This window comes from Echiichthys vipera, assembly GCF_963691815.1.
Source record: "Echiichthys vipera genome assembly, chromosome: 17".
Classification (NCBI taxonomy): Eukaryota; Metazoa; Chordata; class Actinopteri; order Perciformes; family Trachinidae; genus Echiichthys; species Echiichthys vipera.
The window spans coordinates 17,740,813-17,752,143 of record NC_139842.1 but is presented as its reverse complement, the minus strand read 5'-3'; the positions used below and the strand labels follow the sequence as shown (position 1 = coordinate 17,752,143).

General features: G+C 41.5%; 1 protein-coding gene across 2 annotated transcripts; it reads right to left on the bottom strand.

The window, feature by feature from the left end:
• Nucleotides 1–258: 258 nt before the first annotated feature.
• Nucleotides 259–9,745, bottom strand: mylk5 (myosin, light chain kinase 5). 2 transcript variants are annotated; one of them, XM_083930876.1, is made up of 17 exons: nt 9,485–9,745; nt 7,926–8,075; nt 7,006–7,158; nt 6,571–6,750; nt 6,131–6,166; nt 5,015–5,142; nt 4,505–4,658; nt 4,108–4,419; nt 3,905–4,019; nt 3,317–3,520; nt 2,996–3,213; nt 2,795–2,918; nt 1,864–2,016; nt 1,656–1,782; nt 1,494–1,581; nt 1,261–1,401; nt 259–1,041 (listed from the first exon to the last, which is right to left on the bottom strand). In XM_083930876.1, the coding sequence occupies exons 1-17, from the start codon at nt 9,618–9,620 to the stop codon at nt 836–838; spliced, it is 2,625 nt and encodes an 874-aa protein (XP_083787002.1). In that variant the 5' UTR covers nt 9,621–9,745; the 3' UTR covers nt 259–835. The 2 variants fall into 2 exon arrangements, with proteins under 2 accessions (XP_083787002.1, XP_083787003.1); XM_083930877.1 differs by lacking the exon at nt 6,571–6,750.
• Between the last annotated feature and the right edge of the window lie 1,586 nt (nt 9,746–11,331).

Genomic DNA, 11,331 nt, shown 5'->3' with positions numbered 1-11,331 from the left:
AATATATCCATATGTTCAGCTTTTCTTGACTGCTTAAAACATCTAATTGGGTATAATATGTATAATGATATAACAGTTCTGCATTAAAATGTCTAAAAATTGGCAAAAAAACTGTCATCACAGAAAATGCAGAGTGATGGTTTGAGTATCTCTTCATCCAAAAGGTATAAAAGGTAGCAAATGTCAGTGTTAAAATCTGCAAGTTTTGTTTTACAAAATCATTTTCTTTACTGTCAGAATCTCTTTATTGTCATTGCACATAGTACAACAAAATTGAAATGTCATCCAGTTAAACAAAAAAATCTAATGTTCAATAGCTTATTTTACTAATTGAGAATTGTTTTTATTATCGAGTAGTTTTTAAAAATAATTATCTGCTCACGTCTTTCAGGTCAAACCTTTCAAAAAAAAAAATCCCAACACAAACTTAAGTAAATCAAAAATCACAAGTCTGATCTTTACTTTGTGTTCAAACTGCATAATTGCAGGCCTGTGCTTTTTTTTGTAAGCATGTTATCTCATTTTACCAGCTGATATGTTTGGAAGGGAATCTTGAACTGATTCAGCCATGAGACAAAGAGCTCTGTAACAGAAAAAAACACGATGTTGAAGACTCTATCACCCAAAAGAAAGGTCAACCTTTGCATATGCTTATACTGTATCTCTGTAACAATATGAATATGTTAATACATTTTGTACAATATATGCAGTATTCCCAGCCACAGTACAGGATGCAATGTTTGGTCCCCATTGGTATTAAAACAAGAATGTTCAATACAACTGTTCAAGGCACTATATAACATGCTTATGTATTTTTATCTCTGCACATTTAAATCTACTGTTGAACAATGACTTTGGCTGAGCAGAATGTCTCTCCATGGTCATTGGTGGCTCTACAGGTGTAAACATTGGTGTCCTCTGGGCCAACTTTGGCTAAGACCAGGGTGCAGCCGCCATCTTCCTCGTACTCTATCTGCACTTTGGGTGACTCTACCACAGGCTCTTTATCACACAGCCACACCACCTCTGGGTCAGGGTATCCTGCAAGATAGATTAGGAGAGAGGACAGGCATAAGATAAAAAAAACAGAACATCTGAAATGAATTAAGAGCAGAACTGCTTTTAAGTAGGTTGAGGGACGCTTTAGTCAAGTTGCAAAACTTCATATTAAGGTTAAGGTGCAAATCTTTCAGGCCTCATCAGCAAGCTCAAGTCTTGAACACAGATACTGCTTGAGTTCTTAAATTAAGTTTTGTGTACCTGTGAGGTGACACAAGAGACGGACGGTAGATCCCCGAGTCACTGTCTGGTCCTCCAGGCTCTGGGTGAACTGCGGCGGCCCCTGCATCTTGCGCTCCAGAGACTGCAAGGCATGCTCTGCCTCTGGACTCAGAGGTGAGTCTGAGACACGGGGAGGAATGAGAATGTAGATAAAAATAGCACAACTGTACAACAGTGTTAAACCAGGAAAGTGGCCCTGAAGAATGTCTTACCTTCTCGAGGGCTGGTAACAGATGCAGTGCTTTCACCTTTAGACAGCAGAGCCATTCTCTTCAGGGCTAACAAGGCCTTACCTGCTTTCTATGAAACAGAAAAAAGGTCTGAATCAGAAAACACACTCAAATAAAAACAAAATTACTGCAGTGAGGTCTTACCTTCCACTTCTGCTTGGCTAAAAACCTCTTCATCTTTTCCTTGGACAGACTCTTGATGTTGTCGAAAGCTCCAGAGTCCAATGCCATCCAAGGGTGGGCAAGTGCCTCTTCACAGGACATTCTCTGCCTGGGAAACAGATTATCGGTGGTCAAGTGAAGATGGTATCTTGGAGGCATCTGTGCTACAGCTGCTTATTTATGAAATCACCTGGATTCCTTGATGAGCAGTGAGCTGATGAAATCTTTGGCCTCTTCTGTAATCTCATCAAAGCTCTCCTCATCAAACTCCCACTCGGCAGCTGTGACCGAGGCGAGGGTCTCTACATCATTGTTTCCCTGGAAAGGAGACTCACCACTTAGCCTGTAGACGAGAGAAACAGAAATTGCAGTCACTACTGTTTCAACCTACATCCACTAGGTGGCATTAAAAGTCTGAGACATCATTGCTATCACACCGTGCAGAATCCTACAAGTCTGTTATGTTTTAAGTCTTTTGTAGTGGTTATCAGGAGTTTCATTTGATTTTTATTTAGATTGTTCAAATTGAAATGGAAGAAATGACAAGGGTACAAAAAGGTTTCAAGAAATAGTTCTACAATTTGGGAAATATGTTATGAGGGGTTTAATACTGGTTTTCTATCTGTTCTGTAAATATGAAGCCAGCAGCAGCAGGTAAGCATACCTAAGCACAAAGGATAGAAACGGGGAAACAGCTATGGTAGCTAGGTATTATAGGAATCAGAAACAAGAAACAAGACTACACCCTTCTCTTCCACTTACTGAACCATCTGAGGCTCAATGATATTATCACTGTCTAACCCTCTCTCTCCTGTTTGTGGTTAGCACTATCGTCTTACACGAGAAGGTCCTGGACTTAAGTCTCGACCCTCCAAGGTCCCAGACGTTCAGCAACACCACGACTCTGTTCAACCGCATTCTTCGCCCTTCTCCAAGGCCCTCTTAACCCCCCTCCTTGACCCTAATCATCCCTCTCCTCAACCCTATCATCCCACCTAACACAACCCTTACCCTATCCTCCCTGTATCCGGTTATTCCAAATTAAACTACTTTTAACCTGTACAATGATGTAGTTATGTTAGTGAAATGTAAAAGGCTATGGGAGTGTGTTGGTAACTTACAAAATGTAGCAGATGACTCCAATGCTCCACATGTCAGTTTTCAAACACACAGTATCATAGTTGATCACTTCAGGTGCAACAAACTCTGGAGTCCCTTGCATCACCTTCAGAGGTGCGTTCCCATCTGTCAGTCACATAGTTCAGTATTCAAACATTCAGTAGAATGGCAAGTAAATATTAAGAGGGTTTAATTTCACATACCCAGCCTGCATGCTAATCCAAAGTCAATAATCTTTATGGATGTGCCAGTGGTGTCGACGCACACAACGTTTTCAGGTTTGAGGTCTAGATGGACAATGTTCTGCTGATGCATGTAGGAAATCCCCTCCAGCATCTGCTGCATGTAGTGCACACTGGCAGGCTCTGTGTGCTCAAAGTTGTCGTCAACGATACGTTCAAACAGCTCCCCGCCTGCGATACTACAGACAAATCACATTGACAGCAAATGGTTATTATATTTCTGTTTATTCAACCAAAACTTGCAGGTTTCCAACCATTAGGGGCTTTCTGGATGATACTCACAACTCCATGACCATGACCATCTCAGGCTTGTGATCGTATGCTGCGAGACACTGGACCAGTTTGGGGTGATGGAGGTAGTTCATCAACTCTATCTCTTTACGTGCAGCCTCCCTCTCCTTGGCACGTCTGCCTTTGTAGAACTTCCCTGCACACACATGTCCTGTCTCTTTGTGGGTAAGCTTGAACACCAGGCCGAACTTTCCCCTATTGAAGAGACAAGCTCAGTTATATTCATCTCTGTAAATGTAAAACAATCTTTCATCTGAGTTCTGTACTTCTAGGACACCTTCATCTGTCAAAGGGAAAGAGCACAGTATTTCTTGAAATTATTCATTGAAATCTGTGGCATCTTCAAAACCTGCACTGCTGTACCTGTTGTTTTCTAGAATCAAATCATGTCTCTACCCGCATTCATTTTAATCCTCCCTCTGCTGCACTTGGCAGACTGACGCTCTTCTGAGGAACCCACAATAATATGGAAAGGATTTTACCCGTGAAAGGTGAAGCTTTCTTGTTCATATGCTTTTCTGAAGAAATAGCTATTTGAAGCTACCTGGAAAAACGTGTTTGTTCCTAGCAGATACTCACGTGCCCAGTTTCTCCTGCAAACTGTAGTGATCTGTGACTTTTTGAGAAGAGTCAATAGTGACACAGGAATACGCTTGAGGGCCCTCTTCAGTTTTCTCTCGTGGTTTGTTTAAATCTACACACAAAGACACAACAGCTGAAATACAAGGGTCATTATATTTGCCTTTATTGTCAAATGTGATAAATAACTTATATCCCTTCACCTTTCTGCTCCATCTTGACCACTGGTGACACTGGTCCTGGCTCGCTTACTCCCACTGCGTTGTAGGCCCTTACTCTGAAACAGTATTCCTGTTGAGGATGCAGCTCAGGACGCACTCTGTATGAGGTACTCTTACACTGGGCAGTGAGCTCGCTCCAATCCCCAGGCTCAACACGTCCTTGATTCTTTACCTCGACCACATAACCCAGGATGGCACTGCCGCCGTCGTAGCAGGGTCCCGACCAGGACAGCACAAGGCTGGTGGTAGAAACCAGGGAGATCACGGGACAGGAGGCCGGAGGCTGAGGCCTCTCTGGTGGGACGATGATGATGAATGATGAGCTCAGGTAACAAACTTACTTCACATGGTCCTGATGCTGCAGTGTGTGTTGTCTTACCTATGATGGAAAGGGTGAGTGTGTGTTCTGCTGAGCTCTTGCGGTCCTTCACCACAACAGTATAGCGGCCGGTGTGCTGTGGTTTAGCCTCTGCTATGACCAGTGTACTGCTCCGATCTGTATTTTCTGACCACAGCTCTGGACCAACCACAATCTGCAGATATAAAGTGTGTAAGAAAAAGAATGGAAATCACCATTTCTCCCTAAACCAGACCTTTGGCTGAATACTACATCGAGGCCTTGAGAAAATGAATATGCCCTGAGACGGTCACTTAGTAAATCATAAGTGAATAACACCTCATATAAAAAGTCCAGGCTCCATTTTCTTATAAATGCATGTATTCATTTATTAAATAAGTTAATCAATTGATGTATTAATTAATTACTTAATATTACTTCTATATCTGTATCTTTTTGTTTAATTCCTTAAGTCCTTTAGCAGATCATTGAAAGAAAAAAAGGTACTCTGTCTTAGAGTCAGTAATGAGGCATACTGTGGGCTCCAAACACCTGTTCTCTGTTTCTGATCCAACACGACACTACAGGAGGACTGCCGCTGAAAAAACACGTCACTCGTGCAGTTTGTCCCACTTTCACCTCAAGGTGCTTTGGAGGGTTTTCAAAATGTAATACTGGAGCTGTGAAGACAAAACAAAGTGAGTGTTTTGACTTTAAAGCCTTAAATACTGGAAGGAAACTATCCAGCGTGGTGTGGGAGATAAAGACAGAGAGACAGAGTTAGTTGGGATTACGTGATCTGTGGTTTTTGCTATACTGGAAGTGTGTTACTTCCCCTGATACCCTTATTATTGTAGCATTGTTCAGAAGACCAAGTGTCTCAATTGGAAACAAATGCAAAACACAAATGACCTACTCCACACAAGTACAACCAGTCCTTGTGTAATCAAGTGTGTTAAACTGGTGTAAGTATCCCAGTTCAGTATGTTTCACACAGAACTATTTACTTAGACAAATATGCTTAAAGGAAGCAAACACACATTTTAAGTCTGTACTGTTTTCCAATAATAATAATACTAATATCATGCATTCCCATAAATTCTAAGGAGTCTGAGTCAATTTAATCTCTCAAATTGTCAGCATTCAAATATTGCGGCATCAGAATGAATAATTTGACTAGAGACAATCTGATAAAATAAAGTTTAAATGGCTTACAATGTACTTGCCCTGCCTCTAACCCTCTAGCCATCACTTTAATTCATAAAACCACTTTTTTAAAAAGCAGTGACATATTTCATGCGCTCATAACAGACATTGTTACTATTATTTGAGCTTTTCATGCTACTATTGTTGCAGCCTACACCCTAAGGTAAAGTCCATCAGTATATTGGAGCACAAAAGATAGAGCCAGACAACATTATTTCAAGAAAAAAGGGAAAGAGAAAGAAAAAAACAGTGTAGCTCTGGGGCAAACCACAACAGCAGCAGAAGCAACTTACACTCACACAATATACAAGATAATATGAATAAGATACATTAACATTATCAAGCAGAAATTCAACGGTATAGCAGCACATAGTGAAGGAAGGGTGAGTAGATAATGGAAAGACAGGTGCATTGCTTGGTCATTTGGCAGAGATAGTGAGTGAGGATCAAAGTGTTTCTCACCTGTCCCTGAGTTGGCTCTCTTCTTTGGGATGACTTCTGTAGAGACAGATGAAGCGCAGATAGGTTTTAGTGGTGTAGAGGTGTGGCTCTGGCTATCAGTTTACAGACTCAGCCAGTTTTACTGTACTGTGCTGTCCGCTTCCCTACATGGTGCTCACTTGGGACTGAGAACCTTTAGTGGGTGTATCATTGTTGTGGAAGTCCTATTTTATTCTTGACTGGTACACATGTTGTCTGACAACCAATCACACAAGGACTGGAAATGATGTGTTTCCTATTTATACAAAAATACACCATGGATGTCCGGAAGAAGGTAACAATAGTAGTGAAGCTGATACATGTTCCTGGTGGAAGGAAGGAAGTTGCACTGTATGTGTAAAATGTCAAGAATGATCAAATCTTTTGTGCCTATATGTGAATTGAATCATTATGATGATTACCTCGTGTTGAGACAGGACTAAGCGTATCAGAGCCTGTAGGGGAGGTAGAAATAGGTTCTATGATCTTCTGTAGCTCATCTTTGGGAGAATGTGGTGACCCGCCATTCTCCACAAAGCTCTTGGAGGCAGAAGTCTTGACATTTGAGACATGATTCTGCACGCCGCAGATAGTTTCAAAGTCTGGATTGGTCATCAGTAAGAGGAAGAGAAGACGAGACAACACGACATCAGAAATGAAACTCCTATACTTACTAATCTCAGAGTAGCTAACAGAATAAATATTCCATTGAATGAGGAACCCTGTATAACACCTTGCAAGCGTTTATAATCAGCAGCAAATTGTGTTGACTAATTTCAGAATCAAACTTGTGAGCATGAATTTTGTCTAATGTCCATTATGGAGCAGTCTCCAGTGTCTCCTAGTGTCTCCCTCACCTCTGACAAACACAGCAGCACAGCAGGACGTCTTCCCTGCACTGTTCTCTGCCAAGCAGGTGTAGGCGCCAGCATCTTCTGGCAAGCACTCCCTCACCGCAAAACTCGTCTCCCTGCTGTTGAAAGAAGGATTCCCAAAACGGGCCACTTCACCTGCCCATAGAAGCAAACAAACAAACCTAGAAACATTCCTCCGACTAGTGTAATCAAAAGAACGAACCCTGAAGAGAAGGCATGTGAGGAAAGGAAGTGCCTACAATGATGCCGGATACAGGGGGGCTAAATATGCTGCTGACCTCTTGGGCCCTGTTGTGGATCTGTCATTACAAATTCTTGTTGCATGGCCAGGCATTGTTCAAACCCAAACTTTGGTTATGATAAATGTATCAAAAAATAACAATCATGTCCGGCTATGTTAGGGTAAATGTGAAGGCAAAAGACATCTAGAAAGTTTCCATTTTAGCGGACATAAGAACATAAAGCAGCATCGTCTGTTGGAATAGAAGCTTTGTTGTGTTAAAACAAGCAACAAAAGGCACATCTAAAATGTTACAAAGAGTTGATTTAAGGTTGTTTTAAGGGTTCAAAGGTTTATTGGTTGGATAAGGTCACACAAACATTTTTTGCTGCTTTTTTTTATTTAATATATACCAATAATAAAATAAATATCTGAAATGCAGTTATGCTATGTTTATTTTCAATGGAGGATATGTTTGACTTGTCACGGTGGGCAAAGCACAGGCATAAACGATAAGATTGAATGATGGCTGAATTCCATTTAGCTGATTTGATTTCATCGTCCATCATGTGTTATCACAAGTCAAAACGCCTGCTGGGAAAAAATGCCTTTCAGGGCCTCAGGGTACTTTGGGTCAACATTTGACCCCTAGCAAACAGCAATGTGAATTGTCAATGCTCACCATTGTGCAACCACGACACTTTGATCGGCTGACTTCCAGTAAGAACCCCTCGCAGCATGATGTCATTTCCCTCATCAACGCTGCAGTCCTGCAGTGGCTCTATGAAGACGGGTGGATCCGGACATTTATGACAGGAGAGGTTAACCGACCCTGTATGTGAAGCAGACAGACAGAAAGAGGCGAGGAGTCAGATACAGAAAACAAAAACACACTTAAAGATTGCATCACACAGAAACTCTTTGGCCTTGTCTTAAAAGAGGAGTAACACCTGCTAGAGGCGCTATGGTGTGAGTATAAGTTTCATCCTGTCAGAACAGTTCGATTGGTCTATTTTTGTCGTTGTTTTTTCTTTTCTCTTAGAATGACAAATTAATTAAGGTTAACACCAATCCTCCATCTTAGTGTAAAATACATAGTTTATGGTAAGTTGACTGGACTGAATGATTACTTGAAGCACAGGGGTTGGTATTGCTAGGAACTGATCCAGTAAAGCTTGATGCATCAAAAGCACATTATCAGCACCACAGGCTGATATTTGGTGGTAGCACCGGTACACTTAATTGCCATTACACAGAGGCCTGTCAGATGTAGTACAGTAAACACTGTAAAAGTGGACAGAATCTGATTGTGTGTTGTAACACCATGTACAGTATACTAGTTATGGTTTAACATAATGTGTGTTTACCGTCAACCTTTAGCCAGTGTCTATAATCATCAGTATTCACTGTGAAGCCACATGTTTGAAGAAAGGCACTGTTTAATTAAGACAACTCATTTGAGCTGCACCTCTGTACACAGACACACTCAGAAGTAGATTTTCACACCCTTCTCACATCACGACTCTCTGACCTATATAACTGAGCTCAACTAAAGGCTTACAGCTTGCTTTAAAAACTGTGTACTGCTGTTGAAAATGAAACTTTCAAAACACGTGCACTGTGGCCAAGTTGACACAAGTCTGTTTTTTATCAGTTCCTGTTGTTTTGACATGCAAAAGCTACTGTAAGAGATTGTCATCTGCCAGACAGATGTGCGTGATGATGTCTGCCAGGTCACAATTTACACTGAAATATTTTAAACAAGCAGATATACATGGCATAACATGTAGACAGATGCATCCTATCTAGCTATCAACAAGGATAAAAGTGTGTTGTGTTTCCAAACTAACACTTACAGTTTCAAAGCAAAAGCCAGCGAAAAGTTTATATTAGTATAAACTGGAAAATATGAGAAAGAAAGGAAGTAGGCTCTGTGTGTGGGATAACGCGAAAATGAAAGGCCCCACATACAATAAACATTTAGATGCTTGGACATACAAACACCGGATATCAAGTGTGTGTGGTCTGATATTCTCCGGACAGAAACCTGTTTGTGCACCAGGAGAAAATTAAAGTTCAGTGTATGCAGTGTAGGAAACATCACCATGCTCAGGCATGTCTATTGGAACGCTGACATTAAAAACATGATAAAGTTAGTTCAGCCACTTGAGCTCTTTCCAACACAAACACACACCCTTTAAATTATTAATCCCCCCTCTCCCTCTCTCATGCAGCCCTTACCTGTGTCACCACATTTGTCTGAAGTCCTGGTGTCAGTAGTTCCCAGCCCATTCTCTAGTGCAGAAGATGCATGGGGTGGCTTGATGTGCATCCTGAAGGTTGACACATAACGCTGTTTCCCGCCATCACCGTTCATTTCTGTTAAAGATCACAACAGGCACCCTCTGAACAGAGCAACAACTAATTCACACATACATTTCCTAAACTGATTACCACACTTCCTTTCTTTGCCTGTGCTGTGTGGTGCTTCTGCTGCTTGATCTGTCTCTCTCTCTTCTGTAAAAACACTCCCTGTTGCCCCAGTGCAGCTCTGCCCTCACTCCTCACACTTCTCTGTACATGTTCAAACTCTATTTTCTCACCCTCCCCACATCTACACTAACTCCACCTACATCACAAATGTTTCTCCTTTTCTCTGGTCTTCACAGGCAGGGCAGCTGCTCCTTATCTCTCCAAAGTCACTCTAATGGCAGATCCCCCACCCACTGCTCAAACCCCTGCCTTTATCACCATGGCTAATAGACACACACTCCACATAAACCAGGAAAGACAGAAAAGAGGGAGAAGGGGGAAGGACTTATCTACCCACCCAGCCAAAGGTCCTATTGTGTTGTGTTTGTCGAATGCGCTGTGGTTTATTGATTCCCCTGTTTGCCCTCTCACTTATCAATTCTGCAATTGAACTTTGTGTTGCCAGTGACGCCGGCGTTGCAAAGGTTCATTTCATGCCTGTAGGTTGTATAGCTGTGATTGCGAACGACATGCTCGAGCCACCCCCTGGTACAGTATATCCCAACGCACACAAGGTGGCTGTTTCTGAGGTAACTGCTTCAGTTCAGGCGTCAGGTCCACCTGCTGCTATGGCAACCAGGGATGTCTCAAGAGAGGCCTGCTCATGATGAACATACACTCGAGATTAAAGTTAGAGAACAAATGATTAATACTTGATTCATTCTGAAATGCTGTTCTTCTTTTTGCTAGTACAGCAGTGAATAGCTACAACTGATATTTTATCAAATTCTGAACGATAAAAAATAGCAATATTTCAGAATAAATCAAGTATTAGTACTTTGTTCTCTAAATTTGATCTCCAGTGTTGTTGGGACCTAACAGATCACACAATCTACTTTTTTTATTATTAGATGCAATCATAAGTGGGGAAAAAATATCAACCCAAAGAAATAGAATAGAATAGAAAGGACATTCACATTAAATCAACGTAGCAGGATACAGTGTCATTATAACATACTAACCTCTGCATAAACTTCAGTATTAACCAACTTGCGGAAAGTCTCACTGAACTTAGTGTAGGAAAGCACATTGCTATCATCACCATATGAGTAACATCTTTGTGCGGCTCATTTTCTTAAACCAGTATAGCTTGAAAGCAAAATTAGCAAGATGCTAACTGGCCATGCTTTCATGCTACTTTGGTTACAGAAAATGAGTCGAACAGCGAGCTAGTGGCCAGCAGCTCTTAGCCTCACTACGGAGCAACGTCCGCTCTCCTCCTGACGAGCTGCAACACACTTTACGGCCCACTCACGTGTTTTGTCACCACGACTATTAACTATCGCCATTTTTTTGTTGTAAATGACCACAGACAACAGTTCAATGTCCTTTCTATCTTATTCTGTTTCTATATATCAACCTCAGAGAGCCACTGAGGTGTTTATAACATTGCCCTTACACTCCCAGATCCCTAAATTCCACATCAGTGATCACATACAAAAAGCACTGCGAGGGGCTTGTTTTAGTTTCTGCAAGGGAAGAATTCCCTGATCAAACATTTACCAAAAGACTGCACACACACACAGACACAATTGTAAGCAGAAGATCTGAGATAA